Genomic DNA, 27695 nt, shown 5'->3' on the forward strand with positions numbered 1-27695 from the left:
TCAATCTAAATGTGAGAGTCAGAACTGTTGAATATAGTAGCTGATAGTCTTGGCCACAAAGGGCTTAAGTTACCTGAGTCCAGTCTTGCTGAGAATCTAGCAATCAATCACCTTTAATTAAACACTGCGTTATATACACACGTACATATGTACATCCACATACAGCAGTTAAAGCAAAAAGTACATGTCCAATCACTCACTGAAGAAATAGATGCATGTAGCTTTACATTCTTCTAAAGCCAGTCCTTTCTTCGTAGCTTGTAATAGGCCATGCGTGGGTTATAAGAGTACCTTACAGAAGGCACCTGTCCTGTTATAATAAGTATTGCACAGATTAAACAGCTGGAGGCTGGCTCCAAAATACCTCTGTTTAAGCTTCAACTGGAAGCTAGAAATAAAACTGCCCTAAAAGACACTGCAACTGTAGCAGCTAACATAATGACTTAAAGCAAAACAAAACATCACAACTCATTCTTGACTCTAAAAAAAAAAAAAGCTAATGATTTTAATAATCAAGAGGCCCTAGCATGCTGAATAAGACACTGTCTTAGTGAACATCTGATACCGTGTAATATACAAGAATCAACTGTGCAAATATAGATAGAGCCTGCTACCACTGTGCACTTGGTGGGTTCTACCAATAGCATAATTTTTCCCATTTGGAAGTATTCATGGAGATCACATACACTCCACTCCTGTGTTGCACCAAAAAATAGCTCAAAACCAGTATTGTGCTGTAAATTGTAAGGGTTCCTGTACTTCACAGGCCAAAAGAAAAACCTGTTAAGTTCAATGACTTAAGCCAGGAGAATTTCAAAGTCTTACATATGGAACAAATTGTTCACCTCCACCCTTCATCCTGAATCGGTAATGAAAGCTCATTTGCAGGACTAACTGTTCTCCATCATCCCTGCCCTACTGCTGTAGCCTTTCAGATACAGGGTAAGTCTGATGTTTATAGTCTTTTTGGTACACGTGGTACGGGCAACTTGTGCTTAGCTTCCCATGGTGTTTTAGGACGTTTTCTTGATTCTGACTTACCCAGACTAATGTGCTTTTGATTGCAGAAAACTTGCATGATTTAGTCATTAAATGTGAAATCATCCTTAATAGTACTGCTTAATTGTGTGCTGTTTTATTGCTCGTCTAGGGCACGGCCACTTCTTTAGCGCTGATACTGTCCAGTGTCATCCATTACTGCTGGTTTGTCAGGTGAGGCAGCATCCATATCTGCAAAATTGACATTAGATAGACATTTAAGTGAACGTGCACAAGCTCTCTCACTGGATGTTGCTCTTCTATCACCCACCCCACTAGTTTGTTTGCTTTGCTGGTCACGGAAGAAAGGCCTCAATCTCCAGTAACCTGAACAAGTTACTTGCCCGTCATGCAGTGCCCCTTCTGTAAAAGGTGCTTGAAAAGGAAAACAGTATATATAGACCGACACAATAGGTAAGAAAAATCTTTAAATCGGTGAGGCTTTTCTCAAGAGCCTGACAGCTGCTTTGGAGGGCAGACCCAATTGCTCTCTGGATTTTAGCCAGGGAACAGCCTTGGGAAGCCTGTGCAGTCTGTGCTAGCAGGGCTTACTCCTGCTAGCTCAGCCATAGCATGCAGTGCTAGCACAGCTGGCATCCGATTTGGTTTAAGCTTCCTCTGTGATATTCACAGACCATTCCTAGTTTTTTCCCTTACTTCTCCAACAGAAAAGAAAGCAAATTCTGAGCTGTGGCTGCCAAGGCTTTGTGGGCAAGTCAAAGCAGGAAGAAGGGGCAGGAAGCAGCAGTAAAATAAACATTTCCTTGCATTTTGCTGAAGTGCTGCACCCTGGTTATGTATTGATGCATATGCCACTCTTCCTCTCGTTATAAAGCAGGGCTTAGTGCTGGCGCTTTCTTACCTGACAGGGGCTTGGGGTACATCCTGTGGAAAAACAAGAGGAAAGCGTAGAAGGTAAAGGCCAAGCCTCCAAAGATCATTCCACAGACCAGGAAACTGTAGCTGCCCTGATCGTGTATAATCTGCAATTGGAGGGGAAAAAAGAAATAGGAACAGACATGTCATCATAGCACTCAAATACCTAATTAGCAATTGGCGAGAGCTTTACTTTTCGATAACTCAAATGTAAACCAGTGCTTTTCCCCCACAGCAACTGTGCAAAACTGAGACTAAGGTTTCTATTTAAAAGTTCCACTCAGTTTTTGGCATGCCCTGTCTTTCTCCTTTGCCAACACTTACCGATCCCACCAGTAACTGCAGTACCATCTCTCCAATTCCAGCTCCAGTCACTAGCACAGTTGTGGCACAGCCTGCAAAGAAACAGTGTGAGAGATACTGACAGAGAACAAATGATTCAGCCACCAGGACCAGGCTGGTAACTTCTTTAAATTATTCTTTCACGGACCTCTCTGTACAAGATGTACAAACGCTCAATGGATGTTTCCATCTAATGTTGAGAATCACTCTTCTAACTTGTGGGTAGTACAAAAAGATAAAAGTTTAAGGCAAAAACCATCTCCTGTTCTGTAACTTGTCTGTGTCAGCAGAGGTGCTGTTGCTTCTTGCTGAGAAAAACTCATTCTTCTGTATCGCTGTCCCAGAGATGAAGGTTGGCAGAGACCTCCTATAAGAGCTGGCCAAACCAGGATTTTCAGTTCACTGATAACCTGGATGATGCTGTCAGAACAGACATCCTCGTCAGTCCCTGAGAGCTCTAAAGCTGCAGGAAACTAAGCACCAGTCTGGATCCCTGCCTGTAGAAGTTATTAGTACAGTGAATCTGGGATTTGTGCAGTGGGGTTTCCTGACTACAAGCTTGAATGAAAATTGTATTTAATAGCAGATCTTTCTTCTAGTCCTCCTAAGCATCCCTGAAGAGGGAAGGGGATTTATTTGCTAGGTGTGATGGTGTCTGAGCTCTAGCCTTGAGCACCTGCCTACTTTCAGAGTCTGCCAGGCGTGCCCAAATCCCTGCTTACCTTTGTACTGCAGGATGTCCTCAGTGTAGGCAAGCATGCTGGGGAAAGTGCTGCTGAGAAACAGACCCAGAGATGCTGTCCCCACAAACAAGAAGACAACACTGTAGGAGAAAATCAGGAGCAGGAGGAAGGTTATCAGGACTCCAACCTGTGAACAACAAACACAGAGTCAGCAGGAAGGTAAATGCTGAGTTACAGTAACTCTAGCTTTTTTTTTCCCCAGCATAATACAACAACAACTACATTTTCACAGTCTGTAAAAAAAAACTGAGGTAACAAGTCAAATTAAAATCCATCTATCTTTACAGTACAGAATTTGGTTCTTTTTCTAATGGGACTTAAAATGACTATAAGTAATTTATCTGTCTTGACTTCATTAGGTAGAGATTTAAGATCATGTCTGGAAAAATACTTCTTTGGCTTTAAATACAACAGTACTGCTACCTCCATAATATAAATGTTTCAATCATTAATAAGTCTTACTCAGCAGGCTAAAGCATTCACTCGCTCTCAATAACTGCTCAAAACCCTACCCCTCACAAGCAGAGCCAAAGAACCAAATAAGTTTAAACAAACTTGCCCTCACTTCTGGCTTGCTTTAGTGTACAAGTAATAGCAAAAGCATCCACAACACAATTAGCCATGGCAAAGAGTCAGCAGAGGGAGCTCTGCAATACCAACTCAAGTTGTGTTTCTTAATCGTTTAGGCCCTAATTATGGGTGTGTGCACATATACACAAGAGCAATTTGGATTCTAAAGAAAACGAATTCAAACTGCAGTTTGCTATAATGCTGGAACGCCTGCCAAGAACTGCTCTGTTGTACTACACAGAGCAGCACTAACCAGCAAGCACGGCATCAAGCGTTAGTCAAGCCAATTTTTGTCCTTGGATGATACTACTACTCCTGCCTTTAAAGGGAAGTGAGAAGGCTTCTATTAAGGGTTGGAGGCTCTTCCCTCCTCTCTGCAAATATGAGCAGCTGCTAAAAAACTAAGTCCTGTCCTCGGGTTTAATAGAGCAGTCATGCAATTAAGAAAAGTAATTAAGCATACGCATAGGACTGCTCACACCAGCTATTTAATCTAGATCTGCTGGGGCTGAGCTTTCTCTGTTCCCATGTAACTAGTGACTATGTTCTGAAATAGGAGGTTATTATACTCATTTTAAAAATAATTGCAGTTCATTTGGCTGCAGCTGTTGGTATCTAAAAATTTGTTCTCAGAGTGACCAGCAACAAGGTGCCAAGCAAGCTTCCTCACCTGTGGCCTGTCTGCAACAGACATTGGCCTTCAGAACATCCCAACGTGTACTGTCAACCCTGTTCTCTCACCACATCACAATATTACTGTAAGGCTTGCTATGAAAATAAATTCTGGTTTAAAAAAATTGTAAATTAATTGCCATCTTTTTTCTTTAAAAAAAAAAACAACACAACATGATGGGGAAATGGGACCAGCTCCTGCGCTGATGTCTATCACATCCTTCTATATATCTTTGTTATATATCCCTTTACAGGCTTCCTTCCCCTTTTTTCAAATGAATATATTTTAATTTAAGCAAACTAACATTAACTTGATTTATTTCATAGCTGCTACAGTCTAAGCAGAGAATTTACTAAACTAGTAGATTTACTTCCTTCCCTTTCCTATGGCTAACACAAGCATTAATTTCCCTGTAGATGCAAGAGAAGATAATGTGCAAAGTAAATAAAGTTGGCAGACACTTCACTAGGTGCTCTCAGAAATCTGGCATTAGATTAACCAAGGAGCAAGCTCAGAAAAGCAGTACAATCAAGTTGTAAGTCCTAGCTACCTCCTATATCTATCAGCTGCAAACACAGAGAGTGTTGCAGAGGAAGATTAACGCAGCTCGTGTGTGCTAGTCAGACTGCCTGGTGCAAATCTGGCCGAGGTATGCCCTGAGAATCGCTGCAGCTCTGCACACCAAAACCAAAACGAGCACCTTGGAGGCAAGCAGAGGACAGACGTGGTAAAAATACCCTTACCACATTGATGAAGACCATAGTCGCTGGCTTCATTCGGTAGGACACGGGAATAGAAATGAGTCTGCCCAGTGTGATGAATCCCCAGAAGAGGCTGGGCAAGTAGCCAGCCACTTTATGGACTACAGAGAGAGGCTCTTCCACTGCATAGCTGTAAATGAAGCCCGAGTACTCTCCCTGTGGGAAAAACAAAACAGCATGTCACATCGACGTGGTGATTTACAGGCTTTGCAACTTCATCCTGTCCCTCAAGTATTCACAGTGTTGTGACTGTGCAGGACAGCCCACCTATGGATTTGCTATCGAACCTCAGAGAACCTCGTTCCCAAGAGTTTGCAGCTGGAGACAAGCTTCCACCAGGAGGAGAACACGGGGTTTAAGCACTCCTAAAAGGGCAAGACTTAACAGCTCTGCTAGGTAAAATGCATACTAAGCTCTTATCTATACAGATGCTTTCTTCCCTAAAGACTGGCTTGGAACTGCACATTCCTAACACCTCTCCTAGTAAGAACCCAGACTCAATCAGCCTTGAAGATGGAGGGCCTAGAAAGTTCCAGCGTCTGACAGCTGCTTTGTGTAACCCCACTCCTGTTTAACACCTTAGTGAGACTCAGCAGTGTTTTACCCTGAGTGGACTGAGACAAAACTGTTGAAAGAAAAGGAACAGCAGCCAGCCAAGAGTGAGTCTTCCTCATCTGGACAGAAGTGCTACGTACAGCAAACCCGCTGTGACTGCGCTGGTGAGGGACATGCTGTCAGGCCGCTACAGGGACTGCATGCATGCTCTCCTCTTGGATTTTGTGGGCTCAGGAGACCCGTCAAACAAAGAACCACCGTTTCTTATGACATAAAACAAAGCTGTGCTTGTGCCCTGGCTGAAGTGAGAAGAGACCTCCACTGCTCACAAGTAGACAACGCCACACCTCCAGCTCTAAACTGGCTAGGTTAGTAGCAGTAGCAATCTAGCTGCAGCACCGTAGAGCCTTAGAGAAGTCACACAACCCTCCCAAGAAGCAGGGCACATATCAGCCGGACTGATTAGCTTTTAATGAGCTACCCTGGGAGCCAGACTGCTGCACAGGCAGACCCTCAGGTCCGGCCTGCTGCACACGAGGGACATGTGGTTGTCTCTGGGTTTGGGCTGTTATAAGTGATTTGGAAGGAAGAAAGCCATATAGCTTTGCTCAGACAAGAGCCCTCTATCAGCTGAACTCACCACAATCCCATCAGTCATGAAGAGAACAAGAGCCCCAGTGATGTGGACTGCGAAGTAGGTGTAAGAAGCCCCTCTGAAGTTTTTGCTTTGGCAGCAGCTAAATAAGTCATCATGACCTGGTGAAAAACAATGCAAAGCAAACTTAGCTGGAACGTCCCCCTGGGGCTGGGTGGTTGCCAGCCCGCAATGGGGATTTGTTTTGCGCTCGGCTGCAGGACAGAGACGCATAGAGGACTGTGAACAACGTGGAACACTGCTAACCTCTGCCAACACGGCTTTCTGTACCTACCTATAAAACTTCAGAAGGAAGACATGCTTTGAGGCTGCTATATCCACAGACTGGGATCCTAGCTCTCCAAGATACTTGCTGCTTATCTCTCAGTAGCTGCTTAGGCTCTTCTTCCCATTTCTGAGCTCCACAGTGCTGGCCCCACTCATACAGTCAAAAGAAATAAGCCCATTCAGCCCCAGCACTCGTGCTCAGCGTCCCTCATAGTCGGTACAGCCACATGGGCGAGCCCTGCCCAGGACAGCTCATATTCTTCAGTAAAACAATATTTAACCAAACAAGCCAGCTCTGGGAAAGAGGGTGATAAACACACAAGCTGGTGTCGCTTCCTCTGAGTCGACAACAGAACAAGAATGTGCTCAAGCCAGCTGGGGACCAGGACCCCAGGCACGGCCGACTGGCCCCTACCACACCACTTTGTCGCACTCCAGGGAGTGCAAAGCACCAGCCTTAACGTACCTGCGCTCGGAACCCAGAGCAGGTGAGATGATTGTTCCTGCACGGACAAAGATGAAATTCTCACTACTTCTATGGGGAAGGAGGGATTTTGCCAGCACAGACGTGTCTGCCAAAGATCACGGTAGTCAGCCATATAGCCTTCCTGCTTCTCTAAGGATTAATCCCAAAGGCGTATAAGAGAAGGATGGAGATTTGATGAACATGAGGCTTCAGTGGGTTGTATGAAAATGGGCAGCTGGGTTGAGGAAAGAAGCCCTCAGTGTCTCAGCTAAGGGAAATGCTATTAGATGAACACAGCCTTACTAGACACCAGAGAACCCACACAACTAGGCACGGTTACGAATCATTCTCTGCAGCACCTCACCACATCTCTAACTGCATCTGCTTTCAAGTTTTCCCTAAAATTTAATTGTTACGGTAAAGCCATCTCTTCTGTAACAACACTCCTCTCATAGCCCTAAAACGTGATTACTTCCGAGATTCACTAGCTGAAGAATTGACTTTGATATGTTTCTCTTGGGTAGCAAAGAACAATGCTACTATTGTCCACAAAACGGGGTGTAGTCACAAGTTCAAACTATTGCTGGAATTTAACTTTTCGCCTCAAACAAGGGCACTATCCTTATTCCTTTCAGATCTATAAAAAAACAAATCAGCATTCTGCAGAATGATCGCCACTTTTATTCTGAACAGTCGGAGGAGCCAGCTCAAAACCTGACTGGAAACCAGAAGAAAATAAAGGGGCACGACTTTCACGTGTGCTTAAAAAACTTGAGAGCCCAGGTTTAATTTCGGGGAGCTTGCAGGAAAGCAGCCTGGGATCCCAGTGGCAGCATACTAACCTCTGTTCAGGGGTTACGGTCCCAACAAATCTGAGGGCAATTGGGCACCAAACTGGATTGTTTGGGTACTTTTGGATTACACTCACTTGTATGTTTTGGAAAGTTCTCTCCTTAGACAATAGCAATTAAGCTCACTTGTTAAACTGAATGGAGACATTCTGAAATTCGTCTTTTTTTTCCCCCCCCCAGCTCACGGCCCTTCCCCCAGACCCGTAAGAGAGGTGCCTCCAGCTCACCTCCTGCTGCGTGGGGTCTCTGCACGGAGGTAGCGAGATCGTCCTTCACTGTAGGTCGTGTTTCCATCGCCAGCTCGTCTGCCGACAGCAGTGGACGGCTGCTGCTGTTGAAGCACGGCACCATCCGCTCTTTGTAGAGCAAGAAGAACACCGCGATGGGGACTGGCAGCTGTGGAGGAGCAGAGAGGGGCAGGTAAGCACTGCACACATCCCACACAGAGCACAGTCCAGTTCCCCACTCACGAGGGACTTTTAGGAAGCTGGATTCAGCACCCGCAATAGATATTGGTGAGTTAATCTCCCTCTGAGAGCAACCTCATGCTGCCCTGACCTCAGGGCAAGGAGAGAGGCTGGCAAAGGGGTAAGGAGCCACTGCAGGAAGGACTGAGGCTTGTTAGTGAAACATATTAAAAAAAAAAAAAAAAAGGCATCAAGCTGAGAAGATTCTCAATCTGAACAATCTGGGTGAGTGGGTCCTGGTGGGGCTGGGACCATTCATCTGGGTTGGGGGACGGGAGCACTAGACCAGAAGGCACCCAATACACACCTCTTGAAGCCTGTACCAACCCTTTGAAACCAAAACGTTCTGGTTTCCAAGCATTTGTCTACTTCTGCACAAAGAATAATAATAAAGTAGCTTTTTTTCTTGAGCAGAAAGGAGAGCAGAGCAGTTTGAATGGGAGACCTTTGGCTGAAATGCTTTGTGAGGAATGCACAAGCTGCTCCACAACCTGCTTTGTCCAGCCGTTAGCAGAGGTTGCTCAGCATCTCGTAAGAGACGAGCTTGTGGTTCCCGGGCCAACGGGCACGGCACTGCTGCAGCCAAGCAGCCCCAAACAAACCCTTCAGTACAGCCTCTGCTGAGGGACTTGGGACCAAGAGCAACCACCCTGCTCCTCCAGCCCCTGCCCTCTCAGCCACAGCTGCCTAAGAGTCGCCTACACACCAGGGTCCCCACTGCATGGGTGCTGGCCCCCACCAGCACCGTTCCCTGCAGTCAGGGCTTTCCACCTGGTGCTACACACGTGGGGACAAAAGAGAGGGACCGCAGGCTTGCACCTGCCCGCTGGATCCATCACACGGCAGCATCAGGACCCCCCAGCACCATGCTCCCTCCCTGCCTCGTGCCCAGGGACGAGCCTGCATCCTGCACACACCCACGACTTGGTGGTGCCTCCAAATCCAGAGGGACTTAGATCTTTTTTTTGGGGGGGAGAGAAAATAGAGGGAAGTAAATGAAGCTGGGTCTGCCCTTGGCCAGCCCTCCCTCCTCCTCCTCCTGCTGCAACCAAGCAGTGTTTATTCTGCAACACACTGGGGGAGAAAGCCAGGAAATCCTAAGTGACAGCTCACTCTCCAGCCATTGAGCTCTTGTTTTCTACATGTCTGTGAGCAAGTGTGAGCTCTAGCTCCAAATTTCCTGCCTTTTGTTGGCTCGTGGCACTATTTAAATGTATGGAGAATTCCCCCCCACACCCGCCTCTCTTGCATGAATTCATTTATGAGGACTTCATTGTTCTGGGAACAATGGGAATAGGAACAGTTAGTTCGGTCCCATGGAAGAAAAACGCATTTGCTTGATAGTTCTAATCCTTCCGGAGGTCAGGACCAGATTTTTATTCTTCTAAACTGCAGATTTTGCAAAAAAAAAAAAAAAAAACAACACACCACATAGAGGGACTGGCCAGATAGATAACAGCTCCGGGCACTTAAGGAGTGCTTAGTGCCTATACAAAGGGCCACGGTGCCTGGCTCTCATGGTTCCCAGCAGGACCATGGGCACGTCCCTGCTCCTGCATCCCCATCCCCGAAGCAAACACGTCCCCTTCCCCTTTATCCAGGCAGTACCACCTCAAAGCTGGCAGCGCCTTGGGTGCACGAGCGTCCTGACCCCATGAAGACATGAACTGCTTGCTGATGGCTCACCAGCGCTGGCTGTTTAAATGCCCAAAATCTGGACTCTCACTTGCCGTCAAGCGCAGCCCTCGCCCACTACCATGCCAAAGCGAGCTCAGGGAAGAAAGGAAAGCAAAAGCTCAGGAGCAAGCAGGTTTCCAGGGCCCCATCCCGAGCCAGGGCTGTGTCCCACATGTCAGCCTGCTGGCAGGGCGCCTGGGGACAGTCACCCGTGACCAGCAGCCCTGCGGGAGAGCCCAGCCATAAATCCAGGGTGCGCGCAGGGGACGGGGCGTCCGCGAAAGCACTTGGCTTGTTACACGGGCAGGTGGAGAGGAGCAAACAGAGGTGAACGGCGGAGCTCTGCCAGGGCACATTTCACCTGGCAAAGGAACAGACCCACACCGCAGGTGCAGCCTACCCTTGCCCCAGGACAGCTCGAGGACCGTCCCTTCCACACCACGAGCTCCTGCAGCTCCCGTGTGCACCAGCTGGAGGTGGAGCAGCGAGGACAAGCCTGGCTCATGGAGGGAACACGGGAACATCAAGCTGGGAGCCTGCACGGGGTGAAAGGCAAAATGCCCAGGGAGAGCCCCACTGCCTATAGCTACTGCTCCAGCCCCAGCACTGAACTGCTGGGGACATCACCCCCAGCCCCGTGCAGTTTTTAACTGTTATTATAAACTCAACTGTGTGATGCAACAACTCGTTAAGTGTGAGTATAACTCCAGGATCCTGCCCTCCAGTTTCTATTTCAGTCTTCCCCCCCAGGAACATGGGGTTGTTCCCTGCCATCGCGTCCAGGCTACTTTTAAGCAACCTAAGCACAATGGAGTGTCCTGCACTTCCCCTGGGAAACCACCTTCCGGACAAACACATCCCTCTCGGAGGAACATTTTCCTGACTTCCAGCCCCTTGGAACAGGCAGGATGATGAAATTTCCGTTCTGTGGGAAACTGAATTTTAAAATGTGTTTTTGTTCCAAATCTGGCTGAAAAGCCAAAATTTTCTCTTAGAATGAAAAATTTTGGCTGTGAGTCATCCAAGCACTTCATTTTGATAATGCTGAACCATTTAATTCTACTAAAGCAAAAACATTTTGCTTCAAGAACATTGAAACAACTATTCTGTCGGCTTTACACTTTGTGTTCATGCCAAAGTCAAATTGAGATATTTCAACTTTAAACAAAGCAAGAAATTGAAATGAATCATTTCAGCTGTCCTGTCAGAATACACGCAGCCCTCTGAGAACTGGCACGGAATTGGGGTTTTGACCATTTAAAAAAAAAAAAAGTTGCTGGTTCTGGTTTCCATTTCTACAGCTTACTCATTTCATCCCCTTCCCCGGGGTTTTCAGTTCCATCTCCTTTCTCAAATGTTTACACCTTAAAGGGTCGGTTCTGGAGCGCAGCTGCCCACACTATCTCCAACCAGCGGGCGGGGTTATCCCATTTAAATAAGGAATCAAATCAGCTCCCTCTGCAAGGCTTTGGAGAAGACGATAACGGCTCTGCTTGGCAAGGAGACGCCAGAGCTGCGTGCGCAGCGCGTGTCTGACTCCCCAGCTCCCCTTGTCTTCGTTACCTGATCCTCAGCCCAGAAGCCCACCAGCATCCCGCTGCCTCCCCAGGGGTCCTGCTCGCTGCGTGCACACACAACCCACACCGACAGCGCTTGCAGTGATGCTCAAGACCAGCTCGTGGCCTGCCCGCACCAGCTGCTGGGTGCAGAGGGACTCAGCCCGGGGTCCCATCCTGCTCCCGTGGGCAGCAACAGCAGCAAAATGTCCAGGGGCCAGTGGTGGGAACAGAGCGGGCTCTGCTGACCGCCCTCCCGTCAGTGCTCCGGGCGTTGGACGCGCGCTGAATTCAAGGCAGATATTAAGCGCTGCCTTTGAAACTAAATTGGCTTGCCCAAGATAGGCTGGCAAAATAGATACTGCTCTGGTGTAATTAAAAGCACATTTCCCATGGCATACACAGAGTCAGAGGTAATTACAGCAGCCTTCTCCTAGGCAGAGAACATCATTCTCGGTACTTCTGCAGAGGAACTCATTTCAGCACCTGCCCAGAGATCTGGGCTGACGGCTCTGCTCACAGCAGCGAGCTGAGCGGGCCCGATGAGCACTGCTGGAATAGGTGTGCTGGGGTTTTAGTTAATCACCTAACGGGCAGACCACGAGCAGAAAGAACCTGTGCCCTTTGCCTTGCACAGATGAAGCAGCGGAAGATCACGGGCTGCTCGTCAGCCTGGGCTGGGGAGAGGGAGCACCAGCACAGCTTTGCATTTCAGTGGAAGGGCGATGGCTAAACCTGCACAGCTGGGGGCAGTGAGCAGCCACTGGGCCTGCTTCTAAAAACTGCCCTCGTAGTTGATCGGGGAAAAAAAAGCAACATTAAGCCATTGCTGCCCTCAGCATCAATCCAGGCACCACCAGCAGCACTCCGGGCTGATGCTCACTGCAACACCCACTGCCCTTATCGCTCCAGATCGACACGGGCAATTGCACGCACGCTTGCAGGGCTGCTGCTGCCACCAGGGGAGCGACAGCCCCAGTAACCCAGCCCTTCGGTGGGCATTTTCCTACAAATACAGAGGCTGTGAATCGCCCTCCCGCCACGCCTTCCCCACGCCACCAGCCCCGTCCCCAGGCTGACCGCAGAGGAAGTTTTTTGGATCTGAGCACTGAGAACCACTCTAAATCCTGACTACACGGATGCCAGAGGAACTAGCAGCTTCCAGCGAGAGCAGACAAAACCCGCAGGACAGTACAGTGACACCACATCCAACAGCACAGCCCCCACAGCTCAGCACCATGAGCTGCGCGGTCGCACTCCACACGCGCACATCCTGCCCCGGGCACCTGCTCCTTGCTGCTGTGACCCAGGCATTAGCAAACACGGCCCTTTGCTGCGGACCAGCACAACCACCCGCACGCCTCCTCCATCGCTGGCACCACCCAACGGGCACCCCCAAACACCACCGCGGTCTGCGGCACACCGACAGCCCCTGCAGCACTCACATTGATGAGGGCCATGATCCAGAAGGCGTAGGAGACGCGGGTGACCACCATGCCTTTCATCGGCAGGTCGTAGTGGGACAGGTTGCCCGGGTGGTGCGGGACCAGCGACTTGCGGATGTGAGGGAGGTTGCTGGAGGCATTGGCCGTGGCGTTCGAGAGGATGCAGTTGGTGTCGGAGAGGAAGGGGTCAGCGATCAGCGGGCTCAGCAGCGCTCCAAAGCCCACGAAGAAATGAAGGGCCTGCAAGAGGTGAGGCACGCAAGTAGAGCTGGTGGCTACGGCCCTCTTCAGAGCCTGGCTGCGCTCCTCCCTCTTCTTCCTCAGGGGAGGAAGCACAGCCAGGGGGGACGCAGGCTCCACGCTCACCTGCAGGAAGATGGCCGAGTCCTTCTGGTAGATCTTCACCAGCTGCATGTTGGAGATGGTGTCGATGCAGCCCATGGCCAGTCCCGCCACAGCCATGACCACAGCCAGGACCACCACATTGTGGCACAGGGGGATGATGGCAAAGACCAGGGAGATGGCGAGGGACGAGGCGAAGAGCGCAAACAGCGACTGAGCCAACCTGAGGGAGGGAACGAGGAGAGACAGGACAGTGTTAGTGTCGTGAGAGCAGCATCCATAACACAGCACTGCCTTGTGTTTTCGGCCCCAACCCCAGGGTGGCAAAGACATTTGCAGGCGATGTCCCCGCAGGCTGACGGGGACACCCTGCTCCCTCTGCCCCCACATCCAGCCGTAACCAGCCCAGGGCACCGCATCTCCTGCCTGGAGCGTGGTGCCCCACAGAGGCAGATCTTCTAGGCAGCTTTCAAGATGAGCAACCATCCCTTCAAACCTTTTCTGCACATTTCAAGGCAGAAGACAACCCGAGAACCTTCCCTTGTTAACAGCACCGATCCACCATTCCCCTTCTGCACCCTGTGCTCTGCTCTGGCAGCATCACCCATCCCCCAGCACAGCAGGGCAGAGCTCAGGACCGTGGCCGTTCTCAATACAGGCGGCCGCTTTCTGACCCGCTCGTGCCATGGGAGAAGCCCGAGGGACAGGCACGGTGCAGGAAGCTGGTGCATTGCACCGCGAGCCCAGCGCCAGCCCGAGAACGGCACCCAGGCTGGCACCGCGCTGCTCCGGAGCTGCCAAGTCCAAAGGCAGGAAGGAAGGAAGGAAACGGGGACCAGACAGCGAAGCACTGGAACGACTGAGGCTAGCAGAAAGATGGGACTCCAGAGTCACAGCAGCGAGTAAATAGCACGGGCGCGTCCCTCCCAGCCCGGGCTCCCACGCCCTGCCCCAAGCCCGGTGCAGCGCCCGGCAGCTCCCTGCCACGGGCTGCCAAGGAGCAATGAGTGCAGCTGGGGGAACGCACGGGTACGTCCATCCCCAGCACAGGCACGGAGCCAGCAGGTGAAACGCCCACAGCTCGCTCCCCCAGGCCATCTGCTTGCTGCAGCCACTTCACGCTCTGCCCAAAGAGGCAGGAGAAGGCATGGGGGAGGCACAAGGCAGAGCTACCACAAGAGCCGGCTGGGCACCACGGTGCTGGTCCTCCTGCCCTGGCTGCTCGTCCAGAACGGCTCAGCCTCAGGCACGTCACACCCGTGCTTCTGCGTGGCCCTCATTCATCTGCAAACTCTCAGTAATCTGCCTTCCTATGTCCTGCTTGTTGCTCATGCTGCACTTCAACAGTGTCAGGAGGAAAACAGTCCAAGAGCAGTTGTCCTTTATCCTCGGGCCTGGTGGCACAAGCTGGGTGGTACCGGAGGCTCGGTGTGCCCACCTCACCCAGCCCAACCTCACTCACCCATCAGCGAGACCACGCTGGGCGAGCCAATGTTTTGTAAAGCTGTGACTCCCGATCTTCCTCTGACAGCAACACGGGGATCCAGCATGGGATTTCTGGGGGAGGGAAGGAGCAAAGCGAGATGTGCACAGCTACGGCAGGAAAAACAGCTAGCACATGACCGAGAAGCAGCTTCGAGCCTGGAGAGAGGAGGCAGCGCTCTACAGGGTACAGCAGGAGGGCGAGCAGCAGAGGCACCAGCAGCTGGCAAGTCCGAGGCTGGGAGCGATGGAGGAACGCGCACCGAGACCTCCCCAAATGCCTCCTCTCTTCTGCAGCCCCAGCAAGGCAGCCTCAGCACTGCGTGTGCCTGGCTAGGGAGCACATTCATTACTGGAGTTAAACATTAATTGCAAATAATACGTTCTTAAAAAGCACTGCACAACCTCACCGTTCCCCAAAGAGCAGAAATTCCTGCCTGCAGCCGTAAGACGTTAATCACACGATCGAGCCTGCCCCCAGACAGCAGCAACACACAGCCTGGGGCAGCACGCAGCCTTCCTGCCCCTTCCCTGGCTCTGGCATTATTGGGGGCACCAAGGAATTGCCGCCCTCCCACACCGCATCGCCCTGGGGTACTCAAGGGACACTGCCCAGCACCCACGGAGGCACCGCACAGCCAGCCAGGGATGCCTTCAGAGACAAACCTCTTCAGGAGCACCTTTTCAGAGTGGGTCTGAACCCTGTGCCTTGCTGATGTGAAGCCAACGTGCCCTTCCAAAGGGCTTAAACAGCCACCCTGATGTTAATGCCGTGACATTGCTGCCCTGCCCGTCATGAACCTGTCCTCGGGTGCACAGCTCAGCTCTGTGCCAGCCGCCACCATTGCCTGTCCCGAGGCAGGCTCTGTTCCAGCAGGGCATGAAACAAGTCTGGTAATGCCACGGGCAAAAGCTTGCTTCATCTTGATTTTCAGTACAGACTGCAAAAGTGGGCTTCATGATCCTTCTGAACTCTTGGGTTCCTGGAGCACCCTGCGCACCTCCCAGCTCCATCACAACCCTCGGGGGAAGATCTGCAGCCTGGCACCAAAAGGTTTGGGCTGACCTGCTCCATGGGATGTACCACCACGCTGCGGTCACTGCCAGCAAAGCTCGCCCTCTCCCTCCCTTGCAGTGTGAACGAGTCCCAGCTCACGGCTCCTGTCGCAGTGGGCACTTTCCAACTCGCAGGACGTTTTTCCCTACCTCAGGAAGCATTTTCTAAGTCCAACACGTCAAGAAGAAAAATAATAATCAGGTTAATTCCATTTGGCAAAACGGATCATTAAAACCCCAAAGCCCTAAGAGGACAAGGTGAGGACACGGAGGAAGAAGAGGGCTTGGATTATCTCACTCCTGCCTTCGGGTACCCCGGTCTCCAGCGGGAAGCACTGGCCAGGGTGGAGGAGCCTGGCTGGGTGGTGCTGCCTCCCCCGAGGAGCCCGCGCTTGACACCATGCTCCGTGCTCTCCCAGCAACACAAGGCTTTGCTCTCCTTTGCAGTGAGAACCGTCCTGTGTGCACCATCCACGTGTCTGAGCAGAAACCTTCAGAGGACGGGCGTCTGAAGGGCAGGGAGGGAACGGGGCCGCTGCTCCCAGAGGACGCTCTGCGGCATGAGCGGGCACCCGGGGTTCAGGTGAAAGAAGGAAGGGTCAGAGGGTCCCATCTCATAACCCTCCTGGTCCCGGTGGGGATCCTGACTTCAGGCAGAGCCTGCACAAGGTCCCAACACAGCAACAGGCACGCCAGCCCCCTCCTCTCCTCTGCTAACGCCAGTGGGGTGTGCTCAGGCTGACCTGACACTGGGAGCAAAAGCAAAAACGCAATGTTTTCACAAAGGCAGTTTCAGAATGAAAAAAAGCCAGGTGGGGTACAGGTGCTCAGTTACCTGGTGCTTCTGTCCCGAGCACGTGTGGCACAGCAGCACAGAGCGAGCACGGCTTTAGCTTTACAATGCAACCATAAAATCCTGTAAAAATGGATTGAAAAGGAAAAGGTGAAGGCCAGCAGAGAAAAGCCTTTGGTGCACTTCACCCGTGGGTGCACAGAGCTCCTCACGAAGGGCATCAGCTGCTCCCAGGGCTGTGTTGGTCAAGGCACCTCTACCAGGACCCCCAAACCTTATTCCCACCTACGTGAGAGAACGATTTCACTATACCTCACAAAAAGTTGAATTCTCTCTGAGCCAGAGCTGCAGGTACAGCCCAGCGATCCCCAGGCACACGTTAGCAGAGAGCAGAGCCCGTGCTGTGAGCCTGAGCTGCCCAACGTGCACGGCAGCGAGGTGGGAGGCTGCTCCGTGCCCCCGGCCAGCCAAGGGGCCGCAGGGCACAGCCAAGGTCCTGCTGCAAGCAGTGGAAGCAACAGCTACGTTTGTACACTGCTTGTGATTACAAACTTTTTTCTTTGAAATCTAGCAGGAGAGGGAATTTTGGAGCTTGTCCTGGCAATCCAGGTGCACACCGAGTTGCGGAGGGACTGTTGCCGTCGTTATGCTCTGTCCTCGCAGCGCTCCAGGACTCCAGCAGGGCCGGGAGAGCAGAGACCACGGCCCCGTGTTCAGCAACTTCTCCGTGGAGAGGAACCAGAGCCGCGTTCAGGTGCCACCTGCCCCTTCTGCCACTAAACCCAGCCACAACGCTGCTTTCTCACACATGCTCATCATTCAGAGCAGAGGGCTCAGACCAACATGATTTTAACCAAAAGCAAGCCTGTGTCCCTGAGACATTAGAAATTAATTGTAGCCAGACCGCGGCTCAGCTGCACTGCTGCCAGGTGAGGCTCTGGGACCCTCTCCCAGCCAGCAAAGCCCATCCCGATGCTCCTGCCTGCCCCGGGACCACTCGGTTCTCCAGCCCGTGGAGCAGGAGCACGTGGCAGGGCAACTCAGGAGGGGAGAGCGAAGCTCAGAGCCCGCACACTTAACGTGCTTGCGCAAACCCACGCATCAAACCACTGCGCTGCTCCGAGTAACCCCGGCACGCTCACAAACTACAGCCACCCAAAACACCCTCCTGCCCAGCAGCGCTGCTGCTGCTCGCCGGGGCTCGCGGGCACAGCACAGCCCCTTGTTCAGGGAGGCTGCGATCGCCTGCCCCGAGCGCGTCCTGGTGCGCAGCCACAGCGAGCAGTGCGCGCGCTGTTCTCCCCAACTTGCTGCTGCAGAGTTAAAAGTTCAGGAGTCTCCAACCACGAAACCTCAAGCTGGTTTTTACGAGGTGCTGGCCAAGGGCAGGAGGTTTTGGGTAGGAAGCTGATGACAGGAAACAATTCTGCCTTTTCCTCCGCCGCTCCTTCAAACACACTCGAAGCAGAGCGGGGCTGACAGAGCACTGCCTGCCGACCCGGCAGCCTTGGGTCTGTGTCGGACCCAGGGCGAGGTCCCCACACACCGTCCCCGTCCCCCCACACCGTGATCCTCTCCTGGCACAGCCCACGGGAGCACAGCTTGGGCTGCTCCGCAAAACCTCTGGGCTCTGCCTGGGCACGGCGGCTGGGACAGCTCCCGGACGGGGATGGTAACTTCACAGGTGCTCTGATGCCACCTAACTCAGCCAATGCTCTCCACTTGTCATGAGACAAGAGTTAAACAAACCATTTTTAAACGGGCTTTGGACAGAATTGAAGGGCTCATGCAAGATTCTTTTATATACGTGTTAAATTTATACAGATGACGTGTGTCTGGAGACGCACGCGGAGGTGAAACGTTACACCACTGCCTGGAGAACGAGTGGCAATGTAAATAACCAGCTGAGCCTCGGGAGAGCGGAGCTGTCAGCAAGCCTCCGACCAAGTGCCAGTTTGGCAACCTTTAGGGTTGAGCCTTGCACATTACTTAATTTAAACACATCCTGGGCAGAAGCTCGGTGCGAGTCCCTGCTCGGCTGCACCTCGCTGACGCCCGCCGCTGCCCTCGTCCCCTGGCATCGCGCCGTGCGTGAGCCCCCGCTGCTGGGGGGCCTGGCAGTGCCTCAGCTCCTGACACGGGGTTATTAAAACAGGCCCTCGATGTTATCTTTGCGATAAGCGATTCGGGTAAGGGAAACATCCTCCAGGAAGTTCTCGCTGTAACTTCGCGCCGCGGCTGCCCCTGTCCCGAGCTCGGGGGCACGGGCAGCGGGTGGCAGGGCACGGGTGGGCGAGCGGGGCCCTGAGCAGCCCCCAGCAGCACCCCCTGCCCCCCCTCGGCTCCCTCCCTCTCTCCCTCGCCCCCAGCCTCCCCTCGGCACCCAGCACCCGGCACCCAGCACCATTTGCCGGGGGGGCCGCCGGGCTCCGCGCCCCGGCTGAGCCGTGCGAGCCCCGGGGGAGGGCGCGGGGGGCCCGGCGCTGGCCGCCCCCAGCCCGGGGCTGCTGCGGGGGGAGGGGGGGGGGCTCCCGGCTCCTTACGTCCTCTTGAAGACCCCTCCGAGGCAGCTGCCGAGCAGGAGGCAGAACTGCTGCGAGAAGAAGACCCAGGTGATCTGCGAGAGCGAGCTCTGCGTCTGGCAGCGCAGGTCCAGCAGCGTGGGCCCCAGGAAGGCGATGCAGAGGCCGAAGCTGAAGAAGACGCTCCAGTAGGTGAGGGTGGGCTGCAGGTTCCTGCGGAACCTCGCCGACACCCGCTCGTCCCACCACATCCTGGGCGGCGGCGCGGGGCGGCCCGCGGCGATGCGGCTCCAGCGCCGCCCGGCCCCGCTCCTCCTTCGCGGCTGTGCCTCCGGAGCCCGCCGAGCCCCGCCGGGCGCCGCCTCCTCCCTCTCCTCCTCCTCCTCCTCCTTCCTCCTCCTCGTCCTCCTCCTCCTCCCGGGGCCGGGCGGAGCCTCCCGCGGGCGAGCGGCGCGCAGCGGGGTCCCCCCGGAGCCCCCCGGTGGCCGCGCTTCAGAGCATCCCTCGGGGCTCAGCCCAGGTCCCGGCCCCCGGAGCTGCCACCCTCTGTCCCCCTGCCACCCGCTGTCCCCCCGCCACCCTCTTGTCGCCGCGGCCAGCGCGATCCGAGTCGCCTCTGCCCCTTCTCCAAGCGAGCCGGTTTTTGGGGAGCGCGTGCGTTTGGAAGCCGGAGCGGCTGGATGCTTACGCAAAAGGTCTCCTCTAGAGGCCGGGTTTATAAATATTTCACCTACTTTGAGGGGAAGACTGGCCATTTTTAGAATGCTCTTTCCAGGCAAACCGGAATCGCTGGAGCCGAGCCAGGGCAGAGGGCTGGCTGCAGCCCTGAGCCCCTTCGGTGCCTCCCCGTGCCGGGGACCCCGCTCGCTGCTCCCCCGTCCCGTGACCTCAGGAATGCTGCTCCGGGGCCCTGGGTGCTCCTTTCCACCTGGACATAGCTTAATGTTTAGCTAATCCAAATTGCATCCGAGTCCTAATTCTTCCCCGTCCGTGGCATCTGTGGGAGCCTTCCTGGTGTAAAGAGGGCAGGATCAGGCCCTCTCCCACCAGCGCAGCGAACAAATGAACAAACCGTGGGCAGTGGCAGGGTGGGAGGAGAAGCCCCAATTGCCCTGAAGGGAGACCTGTGGCTCTGTGCACCTGAAACCAGGGAGCAATCAAGCTCAGCTGCCTGGAGGCACGGGGCAGTGTTGTTATCCTGCCTCACCCACGGGGAAACAGGGCCAGAAAGGAACGAAGGCATTTGCTGACAGACACCGAGTGAGTCAAAGGCACGGCCGGAAAGGAGGTTTTGTCATTAGGTGATAACCACCTCCTTAGCAGCACCCACGGCAGGATGGGCGCCTGGTGCACAGGGCCCCGAGTGAAAGCCACGCACTGCGGACCGCTTCAGATTCTCTTTCCCCATCCATACGTGGGGATAAAAGCCCCGGGGGAGGCAGGGTGGCGTTGATAAGGGCTCCAGTGCATGGAGCTGGGGTTCCTTGCACGATGCAGCAGATCCTTCTCTTCCTCACACCAGGTACCAAGCCCCCCAAAAAGGGCTGCAGGGCTTCACCTGCTCCCCACAGCTCCTCATCACCCCTTGGCCCTGTTCTGGTTAGCTCCAGGTGTGTCTGGGCAGAAGGGGCCAAGCTCCAGCCTTCCTTCGAAGCCTACGGTACTGTAAGTCATCACATATTTTACACGTACCCTGCAGATCCCCTGGGAGAGCTTGGGAATACTCTGCTTTTATGAAACCTGAAGTGACCACATTTCTCCTGCTGACAGTGACCCGATTTGGGCCACTCTGAACTTGGTAAAACTTCATTTTAGCGATGCCAGATGGCAGGCAAGGAGGCCAATCTATTATGGATGGCCAGATGCACTACATCTTCAGCACGGAGCAGTTTTACAGCGCCAGGCAGGCAGGAAATCTGTGCTGTCCTCCCAGCTGCCATGGCTGTCTCACCATCACTTGATAGCATCAGCTCGCTGGGCCTCGCCTTCCCCAGCTATGAAATGGCTGAGCAACGCTCAGCCTTGGCAAGTTCATTGCACCCCCAGCTTGACAAAAAGGCAGCATCCGAGCCCCAGAGGCTACAAATGCTAGCACGGCCCCTGTCCCAGCGACAGCACCTGACCCCGCTTCGCTAAGCAGTGGCGTAAATGCCAGTGCGCTGGCTTCCAGGAATATCAGGCTGTTTCATCAGGGATAACACAAATCATGCAAGATATGCTTGCAAATAAAAACCGAAGCGTAGGTGGGTTACTCAGCAGAAGAACACACAGATCCTTTCTGGTTCCACATACTGAAACCCAGCTCCTCAGTGGCAGCTCATAAAAATGCAAGCCACAGGACTCTGAGTATATGCAACACCAGAATTAGCTTCGTGAGGAGGCTCTTTAGGCTGTTTTCCAAACTGAAGTCAATGTTGTGCTTGCAGTGAGTTAAACACCCACATTTCTGTGCTTGCTGCAAACTGCAAAGTGAAATCATGAATGAGCAAATAGCGGAGCCGCATGCCTACAGACGGCAGCGTCACTGCAAGCCAGCGCTGCTCCAAAGATCCGAGCGGCGTTGGAGAAATACTTTCCTTCTGCTTCCTGTGCGCTCACACATTCTTCCTGGGGCAGCGAGAGGCACAGCACAGATTTTTCCGCATAATATCAGTTAGTACTTTCAGCCGGTGGAGCAACTGCTTCTTTACCACCATCAGTCCTGCTTTGCTGTGACTGAGCAGCAACCCAGAAGCCCGATTTTGTCCAGCTTTGCTGTTGTGGTGCCAGCATCATTTCTCTTAGGACGTTCTGGGAAACACCTTGAGTCACTGAACCCTACTGAGGAGAGGTGGGATGCTTCTTGCCCTGCAGCACAAACTGTCCATAGGATGGGCTGAATTGTCCTAGGCTGCGGTGTAAGATGCTCAGCAATCCGGCTGGAATGGCAGCACACCAGGGAGGCACTCACCTCATGCGTGTCGGGGTCAGGAGTTTCACCACATGCTGGGGGAGCTGGAGAGCCTGGCTCCACTTTTAGGTCAGGCATTATCCTGAGATCTCGGCCCAGCTGTTACGGATCAGGTACTACACGTGGCAGCAGGGAGGAAGCGCTCACCTACGTGTAACAATTCCACACGCCCACTGCAATTTGGCTGCAATCAACGCGCTTCCTCCGCCACCGCGCCAAAAGTGCTGCAGAGGAGGGCGGGCGGGCTGCGACCTGCACCAGCGCCGGTGACACGCAGGCCTCCTGGAACGCACCTGCACCCTAAGGACACGCAGCCGACCTCCCCATGAGCAGCAGGGTCACATCCCCGTGGCCAGGCATGCCACGAGATCTGGGGAGCAGCCAGCGAGCGCCGCGGTGTGCACGCCCTTGCGAGGCAGGAGGATGCCCTAAGGGACGAGGAGCTGTGGGCAGGAGCGGTGCCGGCTGTTGGGGCAGCTGGGCGCATCCGGCCCCGCCGTGTCGAGGATGTGGTTGCGGCTGCTTGGCCGCATTCCCCCTGACCTGGCACCACGGGACTCAGGAACGAGCTGAGGGAGGAGCAGGTTCAGCAAACAGCTTGCCACCGGGACCTGCCCGCGCCGCAGCCCGAGCGTGACTCAGGAGGGCTGGGCGCTGGCCCGAGGTGCAGCCCAGGGGGAAATGGGGGCATTGTCCCTTCCCCAGCCCCGCCGCACATAGTCTGTGGGCTCACACCATGGGCCTGGCCCCAAAAATCCCACAGGTACTGCCCATGCGCCATCCCTGGCTCTCCCCAAGTCTCCCCGACCTGGGTGGCTGGAGCTTCCTTACTGCAGGTACCCACAGGGATTGTTGTGCTGGATAGACCTAATCTTGGGGATTTTTAGCTGCCAGAGCAGTGGGAGTGGGTCTCCCTTCCCTGGCTCTGCCCTTGAGTCACTTTGCAGCCATGGGCCGGGCATGGCTGCCCGGTGGTTTATCTGCCTGATTAACTTATGGCAATATTTGTTTAGGGCTTTAGGATCCACACGAGGGACTATAGAAACATTTCCTATTGCGCACGAGTTCCTGAGGTGCCGCGTTTCAGCCTCCTGCAAAGGTCAGGTAGAGGGAAACTCCTTGGGGGTTAACTCAGCGCCAGCCCGGGCCGTTCGGCTGAAGCTCCCCTGCCACCCATGCGTGCCCCAGACGTTGGGGTCGCCCAGCTGAATCTCAAAACCAAAGCAGACCCTTCCCCTAAAAAAAATAAAAAATAAAAAGAAAGAGAAAGAGAAAAATTATATCCCGTACAAAACTACCCTGTACTCAATAAAGTTTATTTTTCAAGCTTGGCTTTGGAGCATTCACAATACAACTGTAATAGAAGCCTTAGCAAGAAAATGAGCACATCACAAAATAGTCTATGTCACGTCTGAAATACAAAAATCGAAGTCTTTGTATAAAACATTCAGACACGAGATTGATAGATGGATACAGTCCTTTATTCTTTTTTTTTTTTCTTTTTTCACCTCTCCATTTATTCCAGAAAAAACTTTCGTAAAAAAAAAAAAAATCATTGCTTCTTTTGGAATAAATCTTTAAAATCATTTCTTTTAAAACGCATCTTTTGTTTGTACAACACGAGTTAAATATATTATCGGTATTCTGCAGATGAATCACACCAGAGAACATTCACAGTACGTGTATCCTGGCCACTTGGGTAGATTTCTCCTGCTGTAGGACAAGCGTGGTACAGAGGAGGAAGGCAGGCAATGAAGAGACCAGAAAGCAGGCGTCAGAGCTTTTGTGCCTAGTGCCTTTTTCCCACCTGCCTTTACCTCTCCAGCCCCTGGGAGCTCCGGGCTCCTGCTTTACGCCAGCCCGGCTTCCAACTGAAGATAAGCCATGGGAAAAACAAAATCAAACAAAAAAACATGCGAGAAGCTTGGGAAAATGGCCTTGTTATTTTCTTTCTTTCTTTTTCTTTTTCATCGTGTGTAAGGGAGAGGAAAAAATCCCCTTATTTTGTTCTCAGTCTCCACGATACAATGCAGGTTTGTTATTTAAAATCTTGCCATAGATCTGCAAAGGGCTGGGCCAGGAAAGGCGTGAGCGTGTGTGTGGAGAGAGTGACATGCAGCCGCGCTGCCCGGGAGTTTTATTGTTGCCCTGTAACGTGGACCTTGCTTTGCACATTACTTACGTTTCTTTAACCAGCTATCAGCTGGAGAGATGCAATAACAGGCCCTTTCCTGAGAGCACAGCCAAAACTCCATTTTCCACAATAACTGGTAAAAAAAAAAAAAAGGCAAGAAAAAAATGTCTGGAAGACAAAACAACAGCTTCCTTTTGTCAAAACTCCCAATCGGCGACGGGTGCCAGCTACTCTGCAAAGTGGCGGCCGGGAGAACCCACAAAATGACAAAAATTCCAGCGAGCCACAGACATTCCCAGCATTTTCATCAGCGCTACTTTAAACATCCATCTCCGGAGCCGGCTGGCGCTCCCGGCGCAGGGAAGGGCTGCCCGCGGGGAGCTGCGGCAGGAGGGGGCGAGCACTGCAGGTCCCTCCCCGGGAACCTGGGGGCTCTCAAGCCCCACAAACCCAGCCGGACCCCTCTCCTGCCCTCGGGGGGCTGTGACCCCTCTCCTGGAGGGGATTTGGCCTCCTGGCAGCGGGCAGCGCGTGGCAGGAGCGCGGGCATCACACGGCGGCCGCCACGTGCAGGCAGGGCAGCGGCGGGCGCTCGTAACTCAAACCTTGCTCGGTGGGGTACCAAATATTTACGCGCGCTATCGTCCTCCTGAATCGGAATCAAATGCCCTCTAAAGGCAGCGGGACAAAAGGGATTATCTGAAATTTGGGCTGCTAGCAGTGCGCGGGGCTAATAAATAACAGCGCCTCCACACAAAGAGCTCCTCTGGGGAGGATTTGTAGGAGGAAAGGCAAAGGCTGTGAAAGGATAAACAGCAGCTAACAGGCCCTTTGTCTTCGTTATCTGATCCCAGATAAGGCAGCCCTGTCTACGGTCAGTGCTGGGCTTTTCCCAACCTTTCCCTCCAGCCACTGCCCTGGGTGACCTTGCCGCTCGGCGAGATGCCTGTCCTATGGGGCGAGCACTGCTGGGACTCATTTCCCAGGGGCTCAGCTTTCAGGCAAGAAAACTGCCCAAAGACAAGTCAAGCACATCTTGAATGGGGTTCCCAAGAGCAGGAGGAGAGGGTTGCTGCTCCCTGGCTCCGATCTGTGCTCAGGGACCCAGGCACACCAGCACCCTTCAGCCAGGTACCCGCAGGTACCCACAGACAGGGACACAGGGGACGCGGTACCCGTGAGCTGGCCGCCAGCTGAGTGGCCAATTTCGGGCCAGGAGCTGTCATTTCTGCACCACGGATCCCTGCTATCCCGAGGAAACTTCCGTCTAAATGCCTTTGTGAAAGAAAAGGTGACGGTGTGAGAGCTGAGACTTACTCCAGCCAACATTTCCCTCTGCGAGCCTGCCCACCGACAAGCCCCTTGCAGCAGGAGCAGGGTGTAGGAAACCAGGCAAAACCCTGCCCTCACATCAGGGCGAAATGCGTCACTGGTGGCTGATGGCTATTCATGCTCTTCCCTATCAAATGGAAACAATTAATGAACTATTCAGCCTGCTGTATGCTGGACATACCGAGAAGGGAACCGAGCAGGGATGGGCAAACCTCAAACAATGCAGACGTCTGGATGCTTGTCTAGGACAAACCCGACTTAACAGCTTTGGTCTGATGGAGGGAGCACAGGGGGTGTCGCGGCGAGCACTGGCACGGGGAGGAGGTGCCTCCGGAAGCCCCGGGGTCTCCTCCTTTATCCTCACACTTTGCATTCGCAGAGGATCACAGAAGAAATCCCGCACGCATGGCAGAGTGGAAAGGAAAGAGAGCTCCGAGTGCTCGGTGGGGAAGCAGCGGCGTGCAGCAGTCAGCGGCGTCCCCCGAGCGCTGCCCTCCCTGGCAGGGTGGCAGGTTAGGACATGGGCACGTCCCGCCGGGCCCAGCACCAGTCACAGCACCCACCAGAGAGTCCCAGCCGTGTCCAAGGGCTCGAGGACCCGTGGGTGGGAGGACCAGTCATCAGGGAGAGCCACGAAAGGGACGTGCATATTAAACAGAGAGGAGACCTCCCGCAGTGCTCGCACACCTGAAGACATTTCAGGCTGGTGGCAAGCTGCAGGGAAGAGGTGCAGCAGGGCTTCCTCGCTCGGGCTGGGTTTGGCAGGCTCCCGATGTGCTCAGTTTGGCACCAGGAGCAGCCCTCGGCCAGCCGAGTGCGCTCAGATCTCCACACGCACCTCAGTCCCGCAGCGGCCGTCTGAGCCAGGGCTGCTGCGACGTGGGGCTGGCTACGCACGGCGAGGCCAGGCAAGAAGGTTCGAGGGATGATTTGCTTCTCCCCGGGTCTATTTCTGGTCCCCACAGCTGAGCTGTGGGAGGTTTGGCACCTCTCCCCCTTCCTCCGGGTAGAAAAGCACTGCGGTGGGTGTGCGCAACACTTGGGTGCGGCGAGGCTGCGCGGCTCGGCTCCGCCGCGGGGCTCAGCGCTGGCACGGGGGCAGACGTGCTCCTGAGACGGCGCTGGGAGTGGTGTCCTGTCCTCGGAGCCGAACCGGGGAACGCAGTGGTGGCAAGGACAGGGGGATGCTGGGGGAGGCAACGCGAAGCCCTCTGCTCCGGCTGCTCCCCCCTTGTCAGGATCCAGGTACCGAAGATGGGCAGAGAGGAAGGGGTTGCGCAGGCAGAGGCAAGGGCGCAGGAGGAGGGGGCTGCCCCAGGCTCGTGCTTCAGCTGCGGTCTCTCCGGTGCCGGGCTGGGCGATGCCCCAGCTCGTAATGTGGCTGCACGGCGTCTCTGCGAGGCATGGGGGTGCAGAGCAGGTTGTCTGAGCAAAGGTACATCTTCACAAATGCCTGCCTGAGCCGAACGTGATGCAGCTTTGCGGACACCGCCCTCTGCTCACCAAACCTCCCTGTGCCCAGCTCAGCCCCGCAGGCAACGAGCGGCTCTCCCGGGGCAGGGCATGATCCTGGGCAATGCCAGGGCAGCTGCTCACTGCAGCACCTGCAGGAAGGGTGGCAGCTCGCGTCCAGCAGGGGCAACGTGAGAACAAGTGGGGGAAAAAAGGCCACAGGTCCACCAACAGCGGCTGCTGGGGGCTGTGGGGACAGGCGGGGAGAGTCTGCAGCCAAGGGCGCTTCATCAGCATCGTCCTGCTGGGGTTGGCAGTGCTGCGGTGGGGCGGGTGGGAGCGTGTTGCTGTCTCCTTTCTCAGTGCTCTGATCTCCATGGTGACAAGGGGAACACGAGGTCCGGGTTTAAAATATGCTCTGCCGCCTGTTCTTCCCTCGGGCTGAGGAAGACAGAGAGACGAGGGTCAGGCAGGTCAGACGTGAGCGGTGCTCGGGGGGCACCAAGCCCTGCGGTGCTCCGTGGGTTTTGAGCCCGAGGCTGTGTGAAGGAGGGAGCTGTGCCCCAGGGCACCTAGGTGTGACTTAGCTACCAACAGGTGATGAGTGAGGATGTTTCAGAGGTAACTTGTGGGCTAAAGCAGGGAACAGGTTTGGTTTTCTCTTACGTGGGTACCCACTGGGAGTAACGC

At 53.9% G+C, this 27695-nt stretch overlaps 2 protein-coding genes across 4 annotated transcripts in view; both read right to left on the reverse strand.

The window, feature by feature from the left end:
• Positions 1-89: 89 nt before the first annotated feature.
• MFSD4A (major facilitator superfamily domain containing 4A) lies at positions 90-19513 on the reverse strand. 2 transcript variants are annotated; one of them, XM_083812513.1, is made up of 10 exons: positions 19159-19513; positions 13309-13507; positions 12943-13182; positions 8025-8193; positions 6199-6314; positions 4986-5159; positions 2979-3126; positions 2239-2309; positions 1901-2021; positions 90-1230 (listed from the first exon to the last, which is right to left on the reverse strand). In XM_083812513.1, the coding sequence occupies exons 1-10, from the start codon at positions 19386-19388 to the stop codon at positions 1166-1168; spliced, it is 1533 nt and encodes a 510-aa protein (XP_083668639.1). In that variant the 5' UTR covers positions 19389-19513; the 3' UTR covers positions 90-1165. The 2 variants fall into 2 exon arrangements, with proteins under 2 accessions (XP_083668639.1, XP_083668640.1); XM_083812514.1 differs by lacking the exon at positions 19159-19513 and adding an exon at positions 16658-18956.
• Positions 19514-23384: 3871 nt separating this feature from the next.
• The window catches only part of CDK18 (cyclin dependent kinase 18), a 34953-nt gene continuing 30642 nt past the window's right edge, over positions 23385-27695 (reverse strand). For both annotated transcript variants that reach the window (XM_083812516.1, XM_083812515.1), the window contains exon 16: positions 23385-27446. In XM_083812516.1, the coding sequence (XP_083668642.1) occupies positions 27412-27446 (35 nt within the window). In that variant the 3' untranslated portion in view covers positions 23385-27411. The remainder of the gene's footprint in view (positions 27447-27695) is intronic.

This window comes from Anser anser (assembly GCF_964211835.1).
Source record: "Anser anser genome assembly, chromosome: 27".
Taxonomy (NCBI): Eukaryota; Metazoa; Chordata; class Aves; order Anseriformes; family Anatidae; genus Anser; species Anser anser.

Bases quoted from the DNA above. Each gene is read 5' to 3' on its own strand.
- MFSD4A (XM_083812513.1), bottom strand. From the start codon at position 19,388: ATGTGGTGGGACGAGCGGGTGTCGGCGAGGTTCCGCAGGAACCTGCAG. The intron at 13,183-13,308 runs GTGAGCGTGGAG...CACCTCTTGCAG, and splicing joins ACTCGGCCATCTTCCTGCAG to GCCCTTCATTTCTTCGTGGG. The intron at 8,194-12,942 runs GTGAGTGCTGCA...GCTCCTCCACAG, and splicing joins GGATCATGGCCCTCATCAAT to CTGCCAGTCCCCATCGCGGT.